At 39.8% G+C, this 24576-nt stretch overlaps 1 protein-coding gene across 4 annotated transcripts in view; it reads left to right on the top strand.

Annotated features, from left to right (window-relative positions):
* Window positions 1-200: 200 nt before the first annotated feature.
* Window positions 201-24576, top strand: part of rasgrf2a (Ras protein-specific guanine nucleotide-releasing factor 2a) — a 45020-nt gene continuing 20644 nt past the window's right edge. For 3 of the 4 annotated variants that reach the window (XR_006375466.1, XR_006375464.1, XR_006375465.1), the window contains exons 1-6: window positions 202-1166; window positions 19637-19743; window positions 21607-21754; window positions 22082-22171; window positions 22254-22507; window positions 22631-22710. Coding sequence is in view for 1 of the 4 variants with exons in the window: in XM_044173743.1 (XP_044029678.1) it covers window positions 888-1166; window positions 19637-19743; window positions 21607-21754; window positions 22082-22171; window positions 22254-22507; window positions 22631-22710 (958 nt within the window). In the remaining 3 variants the exon portion in view is untranslated. Of the gene's footprint in view, window positions 1167-19636; window positions 19744-21606; window positions 21755-22081; window positions 22172-22253; window positions 22508-22630; window positions 22711-24576 lie in introns of all 4 variants that reach the window. The other variant, XM_044173743.1, reaches the window with a different exon arrangement.

Raw genomic sequence — 24576 nt, 5'->3', positions numbered from 1 at the left:
GTATTTATTCACCAAACTGCCTGTTTGTGCTTCAGCAGACCGTTGGCTTGCTGGGTCATGGTGGAGGGCCAGACCACAACCCAGACGGTTGAAGATGCTTGATTTGTCAAGGAGGAACGGTTAGCCTGCGACAAACTTAAAACAATAAAGACACACGCGGGTGTGTGAGAATAGTTTTATTACAGACTTGAACAAACTGTCCTTTTAAATCTGCCGAACTGAAATGGAGGTTAGCCGACGACATCACACCTGTCCGGCCGTGACCGTTAAACTTGTGGCCCCTTCACGCGCCGCTGCGCACCTGCACACTGAGGGCGTGTCCAGGCTCGTGCGCTCCTGCGAGGCGAGGCGCAGCGGGCCGACAGCAGCGCGCGGCGGGCTGCGGCGACCTGTCTCTTTAAGTCGGTGTCAAAGCCGATTACCGCTGATCTCCGTCGTGATTCTGTTTTCACCGTCTGTTCCCTGAATCTATTTTTGCTGTGCGCCGCTGAAGGTACGATCAGCTTTCTCGTTTTGATACATTTTTATTTTTTTACCCTCGTCGGCTCGAGCGCGCCAGGTAACTCCTCGCCAAAGTTTGGCGCACGGAAACGTCGTGAAGTGTTGTTGTTTTTCTGCGGCTCTGCTTGGTAAGAGAGCCCACATTAAAGCCCCAATTCCGGCGAGCTGGTGAGGGTGATGTGCGCTGCGCCGCGGACTCTCCAACTTTTTATACCATGGTAAGCCTGGATTACCTTTCCCTGCAAACGGAGATATTAACCGCTTTCTCTCTGGTATCCTTCCGCTCAAACAACGGCAGTGGTAGTCCGGCAGTGCTGTGATGTGATGCCTCGGGTCACTGTTTGAAGTTGGCACCAAAATAAAAACAAAATCCGGGTGAACATAAAATGCAGAAGGGCGTGCGGTACAATGAGGGCCACGCTCTGTATCTGTCGGTGGTTGCGCGTAAAGAGGGCACCAAGCGCGGCTTCCTGAGCAAGAAGACCACGGAGAACAGCCGCTGGACCGAGAAGTACTTCGCCCTGTACCAGAACGTGCTCTTCTACTTCGAGAACGACCAGAGCACGAGGCCGTCCGGCATATACCTGCTGGAGGGATGCACGTGCGAGCGCGCACCGGCGCCCAAGGTCTCCGCAATCAGCAAGGAGCCCATGGAGAGACCGCAGGTGAGTCCCACTTCACTGGACTGGGAGAGGCAGGGAGGACCCAGTCAGACCATATAAGTTAATCCACATGTTAGTTTAAGGATGGAGGCTGCTGTTTTTGCATTCACTTTTGTCTTTGTTCCACCTTTTTAAACAGTCTTTACTCCTCGTGCAAGGCATTATTTTCAGCACAAACTCAGCTGTAAGTCTGGCGTCTCAGTTTGTCATTTTAACAAAGTATAGAGCTGCCAGGACCCCAAAATACAAGAAAAATGACACAGGCGCCTGTAAAATGTACAAATCTTTAGTCGTAATCACTCAAAGTATTATTACAGAGCAGTTCAAGGCTGTAAAAAATATAGTTTCACTATTTATATACAGGAATACAGCAGCAAAATGTAAGAAATGAAACAATAAAACAGTCTGTTTCCATGTAAAGTGATAATATCCAAACCTTTTCACTGAAAGTATTTACTCCACCGTACATCACTATATGAGTAAAACGTTTTTGTGGTCTACAGACATAGCTGAGATACTGTCAGCTGCTTTTCTCAGCTTGTCTGCACATTATATATAAATAAAACATGCTCAGTGTTTAGTACTGTGTTCAGTCTAGACCTGCTCTATATGAGAAGTGCAATGAGAACTTCTGTTATGAAGTGGCTATATACATAAAGTTGAAATGAATTGTATTCACAGATAATTAGAGGGAATCCAGACCAGCTGCTTTGGTTCTGAAATGAAAAGTCGTTTAATCGATTAGTTGACTGAAGGAAAAGTAACCAGCAACTATTTTGATAATCGATTAATCTTTTCAATCGTTTTTCAAGCAAAATTGCCAAATACTCTCCGGTTCCAGCTTCTTTAAATATGAGCATTTGCTGCTTTTCTCTGTTTTATGTCATTAGAAACTTAATATCTTTGGGTTTTGGACTGTTGGTCGAACAAAACAAGACATTTGAAGACGTCCCCTTGGGTTCTGGAAAACTGGGATGGACATTGTTCAGTATTTTCTGACATTTTATAGACTAAATGATTAATCAACTAACAGATGAATCAATAATGAAAATAATCGCTAGTTGCAGCCCTACACAGCATTATATACAGTATATACGTACTCTGCTAAAACATTTGATTCTTCTCTGTCACGGTGGTTACTGTCTGTACAGTAATCACTAACTGGACGTCATACTGTCGGTACTTTGAGTCTGGCCTTGACGTGAAACTTACCATTAGACAGAGAAGACTTCCTGTTCAGAAGCTTGCTCATAAAAACACACTCTTGCAGAAAATGTCAAAAAACTGAAATATTGTGTTGAAATGACAACACACAGATTCACTTAAACACGCAACCTCCAATGAGCGCTTTTAACCTTGGAGTGAGTGTGTGTGTGTGTGTGTGTGTGTTTGTGACAAAATAATCTCAACTCAAGTAGGACTGCAACTAACGAATATTTTCATTGTCGATTAATCATTTGCTCTATAAAATGTCAGAAAATAGTGAAAATAGTGGGCCCATCGGAGCCCAGGGGTGACGTCTCCAAATGTCTTGTTTTGCCAGAGCAGCAGATTAAAACCCCCAAAATATTAAGTTTACTATCGTGGAAGAGGAAGAAAATCAGAAAATATTCACATTTGAGAAGCTGGAACGAGTGCACATTTGCAATTTTTGCTTATAAACGACTTAAAAGATTATCAAAATAGTTGCTGTTTAACTTTCTGTCCATTGATTAATCGACTAATCTTTGCAGCTCTAAGCTCAAGGTCCACTTGTTCGACTTTTAGAGGCTTTGAACAGCAACTCGTACTGGTTGTTTCCGCCTCGGAGGATTTGCCGACGCCTCTGCCTGAAGCTGACGTTACTAACGCGTGCAAGGGACTGATTCTGAAACTGCCAGAGAAACGTCTCCTCCTCTGATGTACGTAACTTCCGTGTTTTGCAGTGGAAGACATTAAATTTGCTGCACACATCACCATCGTCTGCCGCTTCTCTCACATGGCTGTAACACCCTAGACTCTGTAATGTGTGGAAAATAATACATCCTTTTCAGAGAATAACCCTGTGTAATGAGGTAGACATAAAGAGCCTGGTTACTGTTTTGTTAACAAGTATGAGCCTTTATGAAAATGTTTGTTCTGTGAAAGCTAATGCTAATTTTAAATGACCCATATTCCTGTTTTTGCTGCTGCAGGGTATGAAGATGGGTTTCATCAGCAAACGGCATAATGTAGACTAGTGGTTATTTAATGAACTTGCCACACATGCGGCCCACAGATCCTGTTTGCATTCAGTTCATTTAGTTTTTTTATTCAAACTGGATTATATCAGTTAAATCTACTCGCAGGTAATCTGTCGCGCCTCGTTGGGCATTACTCACATGCTGCCCGTGACACCCTGACTCAGTCATGGCTTCACATGCTCCGTTTATAGAGGAGGGAAAAGCAAACATGTTGCAGTGCTTTCAGTTTTAGTGTGGTAACGATGAATCTGCTCAGTGGGGGGAGAATCTGCTGAAACACACGAGGTGACGTGACGATTGCTGCAGCTAATTTTTGAAGCTCAGACTGTCAGAATGTTTTTTTAAACACTCCACACGTTTACAGGTGGGCTTAAATCTCTTTCTCTCTCGGTCGATGTGACTAAGTTTTGTTTTTGCATTTCTATTGCAAAGTTAGGGGCCCGTAGTTATATCTTATTTCAGCCATCCCTTGTGAGATCTGTTATATGAAAAAGAGATTAAATAGATTTTGTGTGCACCACGGGTCATAAAGGTGCGGTTGCCTTTATGCAGAGGACAACAGTCCTGTCTCCTGTATTAGAGCTTTATTTCCCTCATCACAGTCACAGTACATGGATCTTATTAATGATTTAACGTTGTGCTTAGCAAAGAGCGCCTACAATGGCTGACACCGTCACTATATTCTGCATCATATCAGAAAGCAGAACTTCTGTGACAGTGAAGTTAAAGCCCCTAAAAACTTCAAGTATTTCTCTAGAGCATTAACATTCATGACTAAATGTGCAAAAATCAAAGTTAAAAAAACATTTTTATGAAGAGTTTAACGCTCAAAAACTCGACTAATCTGCTCCATCAGGACTGTGTCGATGCGGTTTGATCATGTTTTATTGACAGTGACCAAACAAACCACCAACTGATCAGAGTCTAATTCAAATGTTCCTAAATCCTGATTGGTGTTCTTCTTCCCTGTCAAAACCTGGCACCTACATTACCCACAATGCAACTCAAACGACCGTTTGGTGTGTTATGCTAGTAGCGGCTAATGTAGCCTGGAGCCTGCAGCAGAGATGAGCAGCGGGCTGCAGAGGTCTGGTGAGCTCACGTCTTTCTAACGCCACATCTTCAAACCTGTATTCTTCAGCCCCAACCGACGCTGACTCAAGTGACATCACTTGGGGACATTTATCAGACTTCACACAGCTCCCTCTGGAGACACTAAAGGCTTTATACTACTACATATTTCACATATGCAGTAGCACTCCCCAGCACCTGGAAACACACTGTGTAATGTTTTAAACTGGTGGTGTTCCCCTTTAGCCTCACCGAGCTGCTAGCGTGGCTGTAGAACTCTTATTTAGTCTTGTTTAGTCCGGGGCAGGGTTCAAAGAAAAAACAAATAATCCTGGGGAGGGCCTTGTTTTTCTACAAAGTAAAACAAGGTTAAGCCCCCCTCCCCACCCTAATACTTGTTGTACAGCCTGTCACAAGACTGTCAGTGTCTCAGAAGATAAGAGGCAAACTTTGGGCTAGCTTAAATACATTTCCCTGAATTCTTTATACTTGCAAAAGGTTCAAGGTACATTTATTTATATATACACAAGGATATAGATATATATAGATATATATATAGATATATATAGATATATAGATAGATATATAGATAGATATATATAGATAGAGATCTATATATATATATATATATATATATATATATATCTATATATATCTATCTATCTATCTATCTATCGATATATATATATAGATATATATATAGATATATATATATATATATATATATAGATATATAGATATATAAAATTATACAAAGGTAGTGGTATGGTATTGTGCAAAACCAGCATAACAGAAAGTTCCATGTCATTTATTTATGGTGGCGTGCTGAGGAGTTGAGGAGTCTCGCAGCCTGAGGGAAGAAGCTGCTCCGGTTGGTACCAATGATCTGAGGGTTTTAATCGCCCGCTGCAGAGCCCTCCGGTCCTGGGCCGTGCACATCCCGTGCCAGTTTGGGATGTTTCCAGTCAGGATGCTTTCTATTGCTCCTCTGTAAGAGTTAACAAGAACTTGGCACAGGGAATTTTTGCCTAAAATTTCTTTAAGAAATACCGTTGTTTGAAATTATACTTGTGTCCCATTATTTTTAACTTCAAAACATCCTATTAGAAATTCAGTCTGGGTGAATTTCCTTCTCTCTGCTGTACATCTGTGCACTCCCAGCACTTCCAGTTGAGAGCAATCACTGTATTATCAGCAGAGTCAGTATTTGTCCATTGCCTTTGCACCTGGGTCCTTTCTGCTGCAGATGAAACACTCACATGTCAGCTTGTCTGCAGATAATAGAGTTTTCAGTTACTTTGCTTGGATGTGGAAAGTGCCTGGAGGGCAGCCTTTACTCCAGAAAACAAACAAAATAATAGTATTTGTGCAGTAATTGTATTGCTAAGCAGCAACTTGCCTTTCAGGCTGCCGTATATGAAAATGTTTCATTGTTTACATTGTTTACTGGCCTTTAAAGTACACTTTCCTCATATTCTAGAGAATGGGCCGCTGTATTGTGGTGTTGGATGGTTGCCTAACACCTCGTCTGTGTTGTGAATCCTGTTGTCATACATAAAGGTATTAGTAGCAGGATGCAGAGGACAATGCTCTGTAATCAAGTTATTCACACACACACACACACACACACACACACACAGACACACTTGCACAGAGCAATTTGTGCGTGCCCTTGTTTGGGGGTTCAGAGAAATGACCAAAAACTCAGTTTGATTGTAAAACGTAATAATGTGATGCTGGAGAGCTGTGTGTTCCAGCTGAAGTATTTATGTCATCATAAAGCCACATACAAAGAACGTATCATTGCTCTCGGAAGAAGTTCTTCCTGTGTCTTACCTTCATGACCTCTGAACGATTACAGCTGATTCATGTGTTTATGGAAAAATCCCAAGTAATTTCTGTCTACGTGTCAGTTGTAAAACCTTATTTTCTTACAGAATCTGCCAGCGCAGTAAGAATATTTCAAACTGATAAATAAACAAAAAAATAAACTTGTTTCCATAATTTACTATGAGTGAGAGTCTGTATCTTGAAACAAGAAAGAATAAGGAAGCACTAGAATCAAGAAAAAGGCGACTTTAGAAAATGCTCGAAGTTGAATTGCTTTGGAAACAGGTTATTTTCACGTTTTAAGAAAATCAAACTTTAAAGACTGAATTACAGACAAAACGACTTGATGAGAGGGAGACTTTTGCATTGAGTACATTTTAGGAAAAAAGTGCTTGAGTGTTATAACAATGAAGGATGTTCAACGTGTAGGATTTCTGAGGCTGAATATATATTTATCAATATCAGATATTTTCTTTACATTAACACATATGGTAAGTAAACATTTTTGATGAGGATCAATAAAATTTGTTTTTTAAAGAATTGTGACCAAGTTATGTGCTGAAGGTGCTGTCTGGAAGACATTGTTTCTAAATTACTTTAAACATATCTGTAATTCTGTACTGCAGTTTCTTCTTATTTATCAGCTGACATATATATACCCATACAGATATATCTGCAATAAGCAAATATTGGACGAAATGTATTCAGCGCTGCAACAGATGATTATTTTAATTCTCGATTAATCAGTCGATTTATTTTTCTGATTAACTGATTATTCGTTTGGGCTAGCAAATGTCAGAAAATATTGACAGCCAAGTTTCCAGAGCCTAAGGTGACGTACTCAAATTGCGTGTTTTGTCCGACCTTCAATCCCAAACCCAAACTTGTTCAATTTAAAATCATATAAAACGGAGAAACGCAGCAAATTCTCACACTGGAGAAGCTGGAGGCAGCAAATGTTTAGTGTTTTTTTTTTCTTGATAAAACTATAAATAATTATATTGTTTTGCTTATCTAAAACACCTTCTTTGAAATGATAAAGAGAAAAAAGAGAGCGAGACAGACAGAAACCTGAAACCAGCTGTTTCTCCTTCATGCAGATTCAGTTTGTTGGACTGAGGCCAGAACGTTCAGTCAGTCATCTGTTCTTTACGAACAAACTGTCTCTCTCTCTCTCTCTCTCTCTCTCTCTCTCTCTCTCTCTCTCTCACACAAACTACAGCTAAAGACAGTGAAAGAGGACAGTGCTGTTAAGCTGCGACCCATGCAGCGTGACAGCTTGGCATTAGAGCCATGGGGGGCCGTCTGCCTGCCAGCCCGCACTGCAGCTACTGTTTACTCCTCACTGCTGCGAGCACTGCCGGTGATAGTCAGCTGGGAAACCAGACTGGACGGTACAGCTGCGTTCAACACCCTCCAAAGTAGTCGATTTAATAAGACGAAGAGTCGAGTCGCGATAGAAAAGGACTGGTTCAGACGGCAGGCAGAAGTGTGAATCGCTGTTCTCAGTGGCCACACTGGGTGAAAAGCCAGACGCCACAGAGAGAGGCGAGACACAATAAAAGTTGAAATATGGTGCAAAACGCCCCTTATTCCGACTTCAGAGTGTTCACCTATTATTCCAAGGTGGTTAGCCCTAGTGCTAACCTTGTAGTCACACCAGATCAATAGCCTAAATTTGCTGCTTTTGTTGTTACATATTTGTAGCACAGTGTAGTCCCTCATATTGAGAATGACTTCCGGATGGGAGCCAAAACGTCTTGATTCTGAAAACAGTGTCCAGATGACTACGACTGGAACCTTTTCTGCCATATTTGTAGCAGTTCGCTACCAAGTGAAACCAGATACAAACAAATAATAATAAAATTAGCTGAATCGATTGTATTAATGTTAATATCGGATTTTATTTTGATGTAGCTGTCTGCGGTGGTGCATTTGCAGCCTTTTTGCCAGCAGTTTGTTGACATGTCTGTATTTCTTTTCACCAAGTGGGAGATGTCGTCAGTGTCAGAAATTCCAGATATCGCCGACTCGAAATTACAAGTCGGAGGCTGACGTGAACGTTTTTTTCGCACTCGGCTGCTCATAATTACGGTTTAAATATATAAATATGACGTAAACGCGGCGGTGCTTTGAGCTAAATGCTAACGTCAGCATGCTAACATGCTTTTTTAAAATTAATCGTTTTGTCTATAACACTCCAGAAAACTGTGAAAAATGCCGTCACAGTTATTGTTTTGTCCGACCAACAGTCCAAAACCCAAAGATATTAAATTAATTATAATGCAAGACAAGGAAGCAAGCAGCAAATTCTTCCATTTTAGAAGCTGGAACCATCAAATGATTTTACTTGAAAAATGCTTAAACGATTAATCGATTATCAAAATCTAATTGTTGCAGCTCTGCGTGACATATTTTAATTAGAGCTATAGAAAATGAAGTTGTAAGTTGTTGCAGTGACACTGTAACGTAGTTCTTCATGTGAGGAGTCGCAGCTGAGAGGAAGCACATCTAACATCCAGACTAAACAACAAGATTCATGACACAAACAGTCACTGTTTGATTTTGACAGCGGGTTGAATCTAAGGCAGGTTTTTAATGGAGCAACATTAAAGTCAGACAAAACATCAGAGAGCATCAAAGTAGTCTACGATTGATAACTCTGCTCATTTGATGTCCACTCTCTTCACAGATACTCTGGTAGCAACATTAATTATTCAGTCTCCTGTATCTGGGGCTGAGTATGGTCATAATAATCATTAACATGACTGTGATCTGTATATTGATCTCAGTGTACTGAATATGCTTCTGTGTTCTTTGTTCTTGTGAGCACAACTCAAGATCTCTTCCTCTTAAAGTTGCTTTTATCATTTTATTTGCCTCTAACTTTTACTGTGAATGAGAAGAATTGTTAGTTATGGAAGCAAATAATAACCATAATAATAAAATGTAACCACTACTTAATACTTAATGGTACTTCCATGTATGTGAACTTATATTGATCCAGTTCCCCTTTGCAAGTTCAAAAACTTGTTTTTAAGTAGTTGTTTTTTTTACAGATTCAGATTCAAGAATCCAATGTTAAAAAAATATATATTTAAGTTGCTCAAATAAAAAATTTTTGGATCTAAAAATTCAAGAAAGTCAAAGAATCTAGTTGCTGCAACTGAATTGGTTGGCTTGGTAGATATTAAAAGTTAAATATTTAATCTATAAATTCAGCTGTCATTTTAAATTATTATGGCTATTATTGCTTCCATATTAGTGCTTAGTTAATGTTTTGCATGGTTAAATGTACTTTTGCTTGGGGCAAACATTTCACAAGATGGATATACCACTTTCTGACAAAATCCATCTCACGTTTTATTGCTCATCATGTGGTGGTTTAAGGGCTTTAGGCAAAATGTCCTTTTATTCCTGATCAGTTCTTCAGGTTGGATGATTGTAAAAAGACTTGAGTTGTGTTTTTTTTGTGGCAGATTTTATTTGTAGAACTCGAGAGAGGAGACAACGTTCTTTGTTTTGCGATGTAATATTAAACGGAGGGAGTGTATAGTTCTTGTCTGACAAATGTTTCACCACTGCAGCTGTATTTTCAGTGTCTTTGTCGTCCATGTGGCTGGGCACTTGTATGTGCATGACACAGTAAATACCTTGGTAACAAACCAATACACAGAAATGCCATTGAAAGTATGCACATGTAGATATCATAACTTTACAGACGTTTCTATGTCGTTCCCGACCTGCGCAGCTAGTGTTTACCCAGTGAACACAATGTTTCTGACATCCCTCTTCATTGGATTAGTCTAAGTATGCGTTAAATAGGCTATTAAATATGAACAACAGTGAGTGAGAATATAATTCGCTGTGATTTACTGCCTAATGAGCTGGAAACATAAGCCAGGCTAAAAGCTCATGTAACACACTGAAGGACAGGCCTCTGATGATTGTTTTTGTGCATTCACTTGTATCGAGTTGGTTGTTTCAGAGAGCCTTTGTAGCTTACAGGAGAAATGAATCGTGCACACATCTACACTTGTTTATCTTGTCATCCTCAGACATGATACACATTCCCAGTTCAGTTTGGGTCTGTGATATGGCAGTTATAGTGAGGGGAAATTCATAGCTGTTTGTTGTTTGTCTGCTCGAATTGAGTGTGTCCCTAATAATTTATGACTGCTGTGCACAACTTTAAACAAGCACAGTTTTGGTAACAGTTCAGGAATTATTTTATGGTCATTTTGAAGATTTAAATCCCATTAAAACAAGTAATGTGACTGTGCTGGACATTTCCCACTCAGTTAATCTTTAGACTGTTTAAATGTCAGAATTGATAATTAAACCTGCAGCAGAACAAGCTGTAAACACAGCGTTACCATATAATCACCTCCTAAAGTTGGTATGTGTTAGCAAACAGTTGCTTATTTACATATACAGCCGACATTTAGCATCAGCATTCATTCTGCTTTTAGCCACCTGACGAACACACTCTGTTAGCTCTGTGTTTGGTCTCCACCACCTCCTGAGGGAAACATCCGGCTCTTTAGCTGCTAAATGCTCCACTATGTTCACCAGCTGCTCTCGATCCTGGGCAGGTAGTACAGTGGGTTTATCAGAGCTTCAGGTTTGAACTGAAAACAGCTGCTGCTGAAACGAGGTTGATGAGAGCGGTGAGAGTGAACCAGAACAGTAACGTTTCGGGCTGTAAAACCAAAACAACGAGCCAGATGTGAAATCTTCCCCCTGCCCACCGTTGCTTCATGCTAATCTTCATGCTAATGCCCACTATAGGCTGCTCACCCATGCACCACCTGACTGATGTGTTTCCATGGTGATGAGGGTTGATGGCTGAAGTGGCTAATGTATTGTATCACATACAGTAAGTTGAACGTGGCAGAAACACAGAGATATGAAGTGAGAGGAGAGTGTGTTGGTATGAAGTCAAATAGAAACCGTGGAGAAGATGAGTGATGGACACAGATTATGATGATGTTTAAAAAGGGGATTAGATTTTAATATAAGAAAGGAGAGCAGTGATGGATGTGTGAGTGTGCTAGATGACACTTTAAGTCTTTTCTGATCATATGTACACGTTTGACTGCTTTGCTCTTAGAAATATATATATATATATATATATATATATATATATATATATATATATATATATATAGGGAGAAATGAGAATAGTCATTTAAAACCAAGGATTTCATAACTTACATTCAAATGTTTGTGAAAACGAAATATTAATATTCTGTAGTATTGACTGTGAACATGTAAAGCTGTCTGTATTTGTGAGTTTGTAGCTAACATCTGGCGGCGCTCTGGGTTGCTGCCGTGCTCGACTAAGAATAGCATCCTTGCTGGTCCTTTTGCCTGCAGTCACTGTCTGAATACCAAGTCAACACAACTGCACCTCACACACAGACTCTGCTACACACTGCTGGTACCTGTGCTATTTGTAGCCCACCTTTAACTGTACTGTGAGTGGATCGTTCTATCAGTCAGTCTTTTGCTGAGTGCAATAGACGTGTAAAGCCTCCCAAACAACTCGAAATCACTTAATTTCTCTTTCTCCAAGCTGTGTGTCAGGAGTGATGGTTTAGGTGTGCAAATGTCCCGAAGCCGTGTGGATATTTAAAGTCCTGTGGAAACTACAGTTGCCCTCTGTGTGTGTGTGTGTGTGTGTGTGTGTGTGTGTTCATGCATCAGTGACTTTACATAAGGGGTGTTACCATTGTTTTATGAATAATATATGTTTATTTACTTGACATTGAACAAGAACCACACTGGAAACATGCAGTAAATGGTCTGTGGATCATCAAGTACTGTGCATACACTACATGCAGATCTTACTGTCCTGTCAAGTTACATAAAATTAATACAATCAATTAAATGCTTTCACAGTCTTTCAAAAAAGGAACTGATCACATGTCTCACGTGGAGAGGAATTAGTTTAAAGGTGCAACCCTGTCTCCTACAAATTATATTTATATACTGCAAATTTTTTCTTTATTCTTTATTTTGATCCCCATTACCTTCCACTAATGGGGATCGCTAGTCTTACTGTTAATACTAATTTGTTTTGCCAGTGACATCTTGATGGGAAATGTTTTTGCTATCTGGATTATGTTCACGTCCATCTTTCTTCCAGTGAAGGAAGTGCAATGTTTTTGAACCGTGTGCACTTTGAGTCTGGGGTTCCCTCATGTGGTTAGGTTTAGGCAACATAAGCACTTTGGGGAGGGAAAGATCATGGTTTTGGTTAAATATTAAAAAGTAAACAATATCCTGTCTCATGCTTCAAGTCACAGTCAAGACAACAATCTGTTCCTCAGCCTCAACCAAAAAAAGGCTCAGTGATTTCCTCAAACAGCTGCTCGCCGTAGTTTTTATCAAACAAACAGGAGGAAATAGTGCGTTTGTTGGGGACTATTTTCAGCGGCGGATTAATCCACATGTGGTGCTCTAGTGAGTGTTTGGGGCAGCAGGACGGTGTGTGTGGGGCTGAGTCAGAATAAACTACAGTGTGTGTGTTCATGGTGATGAAGGAACATGTCACCCAGTGCAACAGTGCGGCTCACTGATGTGTTTTAATAGTTTCTGGACAACAGTGGAGCTCCGAGGAAGAAAATACATCAGGCTGTGATACACACACAACACCTGTTAGCGGATACATTCAGTGTTGTCTTTTGGTCTTTTTATGGGATTTGTTGACAATGAGAAAAGCATCACCTGCCTTATCCTTTTGTGCTCTCTGTGAGTGAAGGAGAGATGAAGCGAATGTTTCCAACACAGTACCGTCGTCCTGCAAGTGATGCCGAGGCTCAATCACTCAGAGCCGGCTGCAAGTAGCAGCTCTCATATTTGTGTCTGTGCACGGCAGACAGATGAGCTGATTTTTGTGACTGGACGTAGTGATGCTGAGTACAAGCTTAAAGCTCCCTCTGTCTGTCTGTCTGTCTGTCTGTCTGTCTGTCTGTCTCTCTCATTGTTATCCTCTAGCTTAAAGTAGACTTGTGGCCGGGGAAGCCGCATTAGCAATGCGAGGAGCTGTACAAGCCTCGATGGTTATGTAACCCCACCCCCCCACAACACACACAGACACACACAAACAAGCCCTTAAGCCTCTCTCTGGTCTGTAGCCGGCACACGCTAGCAAGAGTCTCTCACCCGCTTATCGTTACATCATTACTATACAGGCATACTTTCTCCCTGTGGCAGCCTCAAAGTAAAGTATATTGTCAGATGTTATAATACAAAGTAAAAATAAATATGCAGTATGCAGCAAAGTTCTGCCTTCAATGTATAGCTTACTTTTAGTTTCGCTTCAATAAGCAAAAACTACGAAAACACAGAACAAAATGTTTCTTTATCAGCAGAATTTTTTTTAGATGGATTATTTATTTATTATGCTAACTTTCTGTCATTATATGTATCCTCCATATTCCTTTAAAAATAAATGCCATGTTTAAACGCTACAGTAACTGTTGTTTCTTTTTATGTTTATCACTCTGCAGTGGGGTAAATGTGTTTATTAGGAACAAATATTATATAATATGTTTGTGGTAGCCCTTTGTTCTACTCACTGTCTCAGTTGTTTACTTGTCTCTTTAGATTCTGGTGATAAAAGAGTTTCATAATGAAGTCATTACTGTGCTTATTTCCGTTAGTATTAGATTTATCTCTTACGATGTTGTCAAACATTGTGTGAGATGTCACAAATATGTGGAGTTACAAAGAGAAGAAACATGACACCAGATGGATTTTGGTAAAATAAGGTTGGTTATTGCAGGATTGATCGTTTCGTAACTTAAGTTAAGCAAATGGCAAAAAAAGAGGCGAACTACAAAGGAAAAAAGGCCTGTGGGTGTTGCTAAATAAGTAAAATAAATTTTACCAAAGAGGACTTTTTCAGTTTTTCAAAGGTCTTACCTACATTTTTCTAAACAAAGAAAAGGAAAATAAAACCTCAGCGAACTGAACTTCCTACCACTTACTTATCCAACTTCAAACACATTTAAAGCAACCCCCCTGCTCCTAAGTGTGTGTGTGTGTGTGTGTGTGTGTGTGTGTGTGTGTGTGTGTGTGTGTGTGTGTGTGTGTGTGTGTGTGTGGAAGTGTGCACGTAGCTGCTGAAGTGGACCTGGCCCAGGCCCCAGGTAGTTTAACGAGTGCCGTAAAGTGATTGGTGGGTCGATGTTGGTTTATGACAAGCTTCATTTTTATTCACGCTGCTGTCATAGTTTAGTTATTGTATTTTGAAATTCGTGCATAAAACACAAATCAGCTGGAAGCAAAAGTTTGCATAAGAACGATAATGTGATGCATAAACACATGCAATCAAAAGTCAGCATGTTCAGAAGATTTACATATGCACACATGTACTTTCTAAATGATTTATACCCTGATTAAAATGTCCAAGAGACCCTGAACAGGATAAGCGGGTATACAAAATGGATGGCTTATTAAAATGACTCAATGAAGTCCCTGCTGATCCTAAATATTGCAGCAGGTGACATTAATCTTTTATCCTTTTCTTTAAAAGAAGTCATAAAAGTTCAGCACAGCTGGCAAATGTTTTGCTCAAGTATTAAAACATATAGGGAGATAACAGTAATTTAACATCGTATGAAAAGTTATAAATGACTGACTGACATTTGGCTTTAACACTGATACTGTAAATGTCAGCTAATCTTTCATTGACCATTATGTATGAGGTTTCTGCCTTTCTGCTGTGTTAGGATAGCTTATGGTTTGACTTACGTTCGATTGCAAGGAATTGTGACAGGCTACGTCAGCCCATGCTTAAATATAAAACCCTTTTAAACTCTGAAATCTGTCCTCTGTCAAGCAGACATCAATTTAGAAATCTTAATTTCCTCTCTGCTGTTTTCAGTGTGCCAAAATTACGATTCCACTAGAACTAGTCAGTGATATTGTGTCATTTCTGACCCTAAACTCTTTTAACCTTAACTCTTTTGACCCTAACCTTTTTTTTAGAAGTGTCAGATTATCTTGGTGCTTTTTGTTGAAGCAGCTTATGCAAGAACTAGAACACACCGTTACAGTTAATTAAATAGTGATATATGCAAACTGTTGTGGTTCTGAGGGTTTATGTATGCTATTTCCTGTTTTATTTTGAAATATTCTCCTTCCCTCATGTGTCTTGTAGTGTCCTGTCTTTGTTTTGCCCTGTCCTGGTTAGTTTCACCTGTGTCTAGTTGTCCTTCCCTCAGTGAGTATTTAGTCAGTGTGTTTCCTTTGTCTAGTTGTCAGACCGTCTTTGTCTTCATCCATGTGCTGAGCGTTCCAGCCCTTTCCCTGTGCGACTTGTGTTTCATACTCACAACCTTGGTTTTTGGATTTTCTTTGTTTATTGGACTATCTGCTTGACAGTTCGATTATTTGCCTGTTCCCTGGATTCTACGTTTGCCTGTTTGGACTGCTCCCCTGGTTTTGTCCACTACCTGCCTGTGTCCCATGTAAGCCTAAAATCATCCTGTCTGCGTTTGGGTCCTTCCCCTGTTCCCTGCTTGACTCACTGCAACACAAACAATATTTTTGTTCCTGTGATTTCTTCACATTTTGTTAGGAAGTTGGTATCATTTCTGAACATTACATTTTATGTTTTACTAACCAGAGACTTGTCAGAGCCCCTCATGTAAGTCACTTGTTTAGATCATTGATATTGGTGCGGCGACGCTGGAGGTCTAACGTGCTGTGACATGGCGGCTCGTCGGTGTTATTGTGTTTTGACAGAGTGAGGACATGGTGCGATGAAGACAGGATGGTCTTGGAAAACATGATCCTTTCATGCAAGAATGCTAGCACCTGCTGATCAGTAGCAGTCAACAGGTAGCTAACAATTAGGGATGATCCTGAATCGACTCAAATCACAAATTTGTTATCAGTTAAAGCCTTACTTTCCAAAGTTTTTCTATTGATTTCAGGTCAGTATGAAAACCTTTGGTAATCCACTACAGTTAATGGACTAGCTTGATAATCAAACTAAAGCCCCATTCGGATGGGATTTACATTACAGGTGGAGGTGGGAAATTAAATATTCACTGTGCATCTCTTTAATTTAACTCATTGTTCCCGACGGCATTTTAAAATCGGGAAATTACAGGATGTGGTCTGTAATAGACAAGGACATTCAGCAGGACAAAGACAAAAGAGAAATCCAAAAGCAAAGATACTGCGTGAAGTGATTTGAGTCAGAAATCGTACTCCTTCTCTGAGTCATAACTCAGTCAAGTCTTAACATGCAGACATGAAACACATTGCTATAATTCAGTGTGACTTACACTTCCTTAGGATATCATTATCTCTGATGTCGTCGTGAATAAACATCCATGAATCAGCTTAGAACTCATAGAATAAATGCTTCAGAACCTGCCTGAGAATCGTGAAGTTTTATACTTTTAATTGCGCCAATTTACCAAAATGTTAACAAAAACAGGCTAGAAACAAGGTTAAAAAAAGAATAGCAGTACCTTCCTGTAGCTGACAACGCATCACCGTCCATACAGCGGTCTGTGCTGATTCTGTCCTGTTCAGTACTACGTTCAGTCTGGTTCAAGTTGTTACGTTCAGTTCAGCACTAAACTGGGTCTATACAGGCACTGTTTATAACAGCTCAGCAGGCAACAGAGTTATCAGATTGTGATTGTTTCTGTGGCTTTCGTGGTCTTTTAATAGGCTTTTAAGGAGGAAGTAACATTCTGGGAATCACAGCTGAGTGCTCAGCTAAAAGCTGATTCGTTCAGTGACAATGGTGATTCAGTAAAGTCAGTTCAATTAGAAGATTCAGTGTTAAAGATTTGTTCACACTGAACACCTCTTGGCACAACACCAGACCTGTTCGAATCGCTGAACAAAACGTGTGGTGCATTGATTCAGATGTCTGGAAACAGCTTATTAATAAACTTCTGGTGAAATATATTTTACATTTTTGTCAAAGTTACCTTATCATTGCATGGTAGAGCTGCTTAAAGTTTGGACTTCAGCTGACTTACTTTGAAATAATAGACTGGTTTCATAATCAGAGATATGAGAGCTGTCTGCTGAACAACATTGCTTGTTGTCAGTGAACACTTCGAATAACATTGCAGCAAAGTTATGGATGTCTTGATCGGGGCACAGTAAATCTGCAAGGATCAAGTTACTGTAATAAAAAAAAGTGGGCAGAGTAATGCAATATAATGCAATAGGCATTACTATAATGCAATAGGCATTACTATTGCAGCAGCTACATTGCCAGCAGGAAGCATCGATCCTTACAGCACTCAAAACAACGCCAAGATTGAAATGTTGGCATTGCAGTTAGCACTGCACAGCAGGCACATTTAGTAGTTTTGACTATTAGAGTGCCGTGACTCCACACTTTACATTATAGGCACTCTTTAAGTTTGAATTTAATGTACTTACATGCCCCTGTGAGTTAGTGATTGTGACATTGAGATGATTTAGGTGTTTATGTTGGTGATGTAGATGTTAAAGCTTCTGTTGTGGAAATTAAAATGACGGCTGTGGCTTTGTTGAGTGAGTGTAAATGGGCATGACATCACTGAAAGTTAAAGTGATGATGCATAAATGACACTCGTATAATTTTCCCTTTTAATAAATCAGGATGCTGAATTAGCTAATTCATATCTGTTTTGGCTTACAGTCTGTGGTCAGTTCATATGAAAGGGATAGTTCGGGTATTTTGAAGTGAGGTCGTATGAGGTACTTATCCACAGTCAGTGTATCACCTACATTAGACGGCGGTCAGCTCGCCCCCAGTTTGGCGAAACAGACAGGAGTCCCAGCAAAGCAAAGCGCTGCTGTGGACGCCGTCAGCAGAAAAACTTATTTCACCCATAAAAAAAAAAAGGCCCACCTCAAAAAAATAATCAATATCAGTTTAAGTGTACGCTATATTAAGAATATTTTCTTTCTTTGGCACTAACCGTAGAACTTCCGTATTCCTGCACATAAGCCCAACTGTGCTGTGCACTGTACTGCGCTGCAGATCAGCTGCAAATACACAGTTTTCTCCTGTTTGAGTAACATTTGATAAGAACTACAGTGAGCAGCTGTTTTTAGGAAATTACTGAGATGTTTTTAAAAATTAAACAATATATTTGTGAGCCGTTTTTGAAAGATTTACCTCTTCAGTAGGAACCAGTGGGCTTGGAGCTGAGAGCCACAGACAGGAAGTCAGAAAGTATTGAGGGATGGACATTGTTGGTTTTTCATGGGATTTGTTGACAATAACAAAAATGACCAGCTTCATCCTTTAAGTCACTTGTTGGACTTGTAAGACCAGAAATATACACAATATCAAAATATCACAAATATAGAGAAATTAAAAACATACAGTATATTGCATATTGTGAGTTCGACTATGGTCATGTTTCCTTAGCTTGAATACTCCAGTTGTGCAGGCAGGCAACTACTCAGGATCTTTGGCACAGTGGAATTTTATTTTTGTCATATTTAATGACGTTTTTATCTGGTGAGTTTCATCACAGCCAGTGGTGGAATGCAAGTTTTCAGGTACTTGTACTTTACTGTTAGTATTACCGGTATATGTGTGTTTATACTTCTACTCCACCACATTTCAGAGGGAAATATTGTACTTTTTACTCCACTAGATTTATTTCACAGCTTTAGTCACTTGTTTCTTTGTAAATTAAGATTTTACATACAAAGATTAACTAAACATAAAATATGATGCATTATAATAGATTAAACTACCCCCACGTACAGTAATTAAAACTCAATCAACTACAGCAGTAAAATACTACTTACTTATTGACGTCGGTAATAATGATTCAATGACAAATACTATAATTATGCAACAATCACAGGTATAATTGTTTTTGCATTATGAGTACTTTTACTTATAAGTACATTTTGCTGAAAATACTTCTATGCTTTTACTTAAGAACAATTTTGAATGCATTTTTTTTTTACATTTTTACATTGAGGTATTGCTACTCGTACTTAAGTAAAGGATCTGAATACTTCTTCCACCACTGATTACAGCAGAGGTACAGTACCCACTGACTGGGCATTAAAGCAGTGTGTCTCTTCTGTACAGGAGTTACACAGAACCTGATTAAACCTATTAGCTCTCGTCCTCCTGCCAAAAATGATCAAATTTTACTGCAACAGCCTCCATGTCATAGAAATAATACATGATACAGATATCACACTCTTGTTCCCGCAGTTAGTGAAATTATAACTGAAAGGTTAAAGCATACTTTAAAAGTAATAGTTTGGCAGGTAGTCATTTAAAAGATGACCCGCATAAAATTAAATTCACCTCTGATTATTTTGTGTCTTTTTTCTCTAATGCAGCACTACTTCCTGGTCATCTTTGGCCACGATGGACAGAAACCTTTGGAGCTGCGGACAGAGGAAGAGTCAGACTGCAATGAGTGGGTGGAGTGCATCCAGCAGGCCAGGTAAGAAAAGACCCAAATCAAGTATCTAGTAGTATTTCTAGTTACTTCTCAGATTAATATTTTACATTGACAAACATGATAACAAGATAAGCTTATAAAATACAATGCATTGTCAAAGATTAAACCAGTGGTTCCTAACCTTTTTTTGGCAGTGTCTGGTCAGGGCCTGTTGTCACGCTCGAGGCCCAAAGAAATAAAACAATCCCCCCTAACGATTAGAGAAAAGTCCAAAAAATTAATATAAATTTGTGCTTAAGAACTTTTTTTCTTCTTTCGTCTCCCATTAATCATCTCACGACCCCTCAGATTTATCTGGTGACCCTTTGGAGGGGTCCGACCCCTAGGTTGGGAATCACTGCACTAAACTAGCTAACTGTATATAAAGTAGTTAAAACTAGCTAACTGTATATAGAGTAGTTAAAACTAGCTAACTGTATATAAAGCAGTTAAAACTAGCTAACTGTATATAGAGTAGTTAAAACTAGCTAACTGTATATAGAGTAGTTAAAACTAGCTAACTGTATATAAAGCAGTTAAAACTAGCTAACTGTATATAAAGCAGTTATATAAAGCAGTTAAAACAGTTATATAAAGCAGTTAAAACTAGCTAACTGTATATAGAGTAGTTAAAACTAGCTAACTGTATATAGAGTAGTTAAAACTAGCTAACTGTATATAAAGCAGTTAAAACTAGCTAACTGTATATAAAGCAGTTATATAAAGCAGTTAAAACAGTTATATAAAGCAGTTAAAACTAGCTAACTGTATATAAAGCAGTTAAAACTAGCTCCACCTCGAGCAGCTACAACAGTAAAACGCTGCTCTAACGTTGATGCATCTGTATTAACAATCTAATAATGTCAGATAGAATCAGATATCAGTCACACGAGACATTTTACTGTATAATGAGTACTTTTACTGCTGATACTTTTACTTGAGTAAAATTTTGAATATAGCACTTCGCCTCGCCTCACCCTCCCCTTCCAAGCGTGTAGGAGAAACTACGGTGGCCGCAAAAAACACGAAAGAGCCAGTGTTTGGTTTGTCCGTTCTGGGCTACTGTAGAAACATGGCGGTGCAACATGGCGGCCTCCGTGGAAGGGGACCCGCTCCCTCTGTAGATATAAACTGCTTATTCTAAGGTAACGAAAACACAACGATTCTTATTTTCAGGCGATTAAACACTAATGAAAACATGCTTATAAATATTATATTCCATTTCTGCCAACAGCTCCTCCTAAATGTTATACACTGGACCTTTAAGTAAAGGATCTGAGTACTTCTTCCACTGCTGTCAATTTGATCTTCACTAATACAGACAATCACTTTTCTCTCTCATTTTCTAACACGCAATTAAGTGTCCTAAATATTCAACAGACAGTATTTCTTTACTTATCATGAATTAAGGTGTTTAAATAACTTGCTGGAGACTCAAACTGTTCTCTACTTTCTGCTTTCTTTTTGTGCTGATGCACACTTGACATAACTACCACGTGTTATTCCATATGTGTTTAACATCCGAGAGTGTGTGTGTGTGTGTTTATGTACGCACTTGGACGTGTTCTGCTCGCAGCAGTTCACATTTAGGTCACACTGGTGCTGTATTGCTACACTGGTTACATCACAGACTTGATCTCGCCACTCGACCTCTATTTCTCTCCTCTCTCCCTCTCTGTTGCTGTCTTTCCTGTTTGTATCTGAACATTCAGTAGAAAATATGATGCATATCAAACCACCTTTGTTTATTCTTGCATGATTACACGTATATACACATCACGTCAGCTCCCTGTTTGTGTTGAGTTATATACCTCACCCACTTGTCTACAAACACTGTGCCCTGTCCTTTTCCCATGCTCCCTTTAGTTACTCTGACGTGATCGTCGAGCGTGAGATCCTGATGCAGAAGTACATCCACCTGGTCCAGATCATGGAGACTGAGAAGGTTGCAGCCAATCAGCTTCGCACTCAGCTGGAGGACCAGGACACTGAGATCGAGAGACTTAAAGCTGAGGTATGCATGAGTGCTTTCACATTTGTGTGTGCATGCATACATAAATCCACATACTGTCGCGCATGCATGTGTACAGGCACTCAGGTGCACCCTCAGATGGAGCACATGCAGATCAGAGCATACAAATGAATCTGAAGATGGGAAAACACTTGAGTTTAGAGCGCATGTGTCTCTTAAATTAAAGCACAGCAGGGCTCCAGTGATTCCAAGACCATTACTTCCTTATCATGCAACGAGATATTTGTTGTTTTGAACCTCCAAAGTGGTTTCATGAATATTTTAACCTCTGTGCCAGTATATTCACATGGAGACATGTTGTTGTGCCAGATTGTAGTGTTGAACAAAGCCAAGGAGAGGATGCAGCCTTACCAGAGCAACCAAGAGGAGGAAGACCCAGATATTAAAAAGATCAAAAAGGTAACTTGGTGGTTTCACATAATAATGCACAGAGAAACAAAGAAGAACAAAGAGAGACACCTAGTGTGCTATGGCTGTGCAGGTGCAAAGTTTCATGCGTGGCTGGCTGTGCCGGAGGAAGTGGAAGATCATTGTCCAGGACTACATCTGTTCCCCTCATGCTGAGAGCATGAGAAAAAGGAACCAGATTGTCTTCAACATGGTGGAAGCAGAGACAGAATACGTCCACCAGCTCTCCATCCTGGTGAACTGTTTCCTGAGGCCGCTCCGCATGGCTGCCAGCTCCAAGAAACCTCCCATCAGCCACGATGACGTCAGCAGCATATTCCTCAACAGGTACAATTATCTTCTTTTTATTTTGTTTCGCAGTGAATTTCTAAGCAAATATTTTATCTTCTAGTTTATAATTACAGTAAGAAACTCAGTCAGAGTGATTTGAGACCAGTTCTCCCTCTCTAGTGAGACCATCATGTTTCTGCACGAGATCTTCCATCAAGGTCTTAAAGCTCGGATCGCCAACTGGCCCACGCTGGTTCTGGGTGAGTACTGCAGAGCTTGTATGTTTTAGCTGATTAATTTCATTTATGTATTATGCATTACATTACTGCACAATTTTTTCTACCTAAAATCTCCTACCTTCCAAGCAACAATACGGTCTCTGTAATGGCTCTGCAGAGAAACGCGTTTCAACCGAGCAAAACCTCTGGGGCTGAAAAAATGAAGCCAACGCCTAAGTGCCAAAAACTGCAGTTCCTTGAATGGCCACTTTCAAGCCCCCATGTTAAAAGGCCCAACTTCAACGCAGAAATGAACATGTTTACAGCCTGATACAAAAAAACGATTTTGGTCTCTTTAGCTAATTTCCCCGTTCAGGACAACTGTACTGGGGGTTTTTAATTTTCACCTGTTTAAATTATATTAAGGTGCTTTCAGTGACAGGTGGGTTCCGTCACAGGTGGCTGGTTTCAGCAACCAGGCTTCATCCGGCCCGCCTCAGCTCCACCCACGCTCCACGTCTTTGCCCATTTTTGGGCGCTGCCAAAATGGCATCCGCCAGAGCCACCACACTGAGCTTCACACTGGCTCTTTTCAGAAACCTATGGGGGATGTCACGGAGACTACGTCCATATTTTATACATTCTGTGGTTTCACCAAAAGGGGGTCAGGCTGAGGGGCAGAAGTCAGATGGGCGGGCAGGGGATCATGCAAAAAAGTCAAACAGGCAGCTCAGATGACTGGAAAGCTAAAGCTGAAGCACAATAGACAATCTGGCAAAGAGTTAATGGGAATGGGCCAGTATATATACTGCAGGGCTGATGAGGGAAAGTGGGAACAGGTGTGCAGGTAGGCGGGGGAGGTCAGGTGATGGGGAATGGCTGGATCGGAAAGGAACGGAGAGTTAGTCTGTGGCAGGGAAAAACAAAGCAGACATGAGAATGTGTGACTAAGAGTTGTGTTGTGACAGGTTTCCATAATTTCACTGCAGTATGAAAAATAAAAAGACACCTGACATTTGAAAAACATTTTACATGTTTATAACATGTGGACACCATTTAACATGTGAAAAAATTCACAAATAAGCACATGTGGTTTCACATGTGACACATTTACATACTATAAGCATATGACATTTTCAGATATATCACATGTGAAATGTAAAAAACAAAATCACATGAAAACTATTTTGCTTATAATAATACTGTGAAGTAGTGGTGCTTGGAGCTAAAGGCTAATGTCAGATCACCAAAGTCAGCAGGATTCATCCTCTGAGTACCATGAATGTCTGTACAAAATGTACAAAATTTCATGACAATCCATCCAGTAGTTGTTGAGAGATTTCAGTGTGGACCGACAGACCAACACTGCCATATCTATAGCCATGCTGCTAGCATGACTTCCTGCACACTGTCAGCGCACATTGACCTTCGTCGATGTCTGATGAATGTCTGTGGTGCGTGGTATTTCTGATAAAGTCAGTGCTGACAGTTTGCAGGAATTAAACTCCCTCTTTTGCATGATTTCATTTTCCTGCATACCTGTATGCCAGGTGTGTTTGACAACACTTAGTTGGACATTTCACACGAGAAAAGATCCACGATAAAGCCACATGTCGTTTTTCACATTTCACATGTGAATAATCATAGTTCATATGTGAACTTTCACATGTGTTTTTTTAGGTTCATCTGTTTATTAGAAGAAACTGCTGAATTTGTTCTCCTTTCCACAATTCATTTCACAGCTGAGTTCATCCTTAAACACACCGCCAAAGAGAGTTTTCACAATGTCACTTGCTCACATCGACATTACCACACAATGATAAAACATTACGTACAGTTGAACAAAAAATAAATGCAACAGGAACAAACAAATAGTTTAACGCGGTGGATTACTTACCATTAGTTATC

The sequence above is a fragment of the Siniperca chuatsi genome, linkage group LG18 (genome assembly GCF_020085105.1).
Source record: "Siniperca chuatsi isolate FFG_IHB_CAS linkage group LG18, ASM2008510v1, whole genome shotgun sequence".
NCBI classification, from domain to species: domain Eukaryota; kingdom Metazoa; phylum Chordata; class Actinopteri; order Centrarchiformes; family Sinipercidae; genus Siniperca; species Siniperca chuatsi.
The sequence above is the reverse complement of the archived record's forward strand: the minus strand, read 5'-3'. Positions and strand labels throughout refer to the sequence as shown.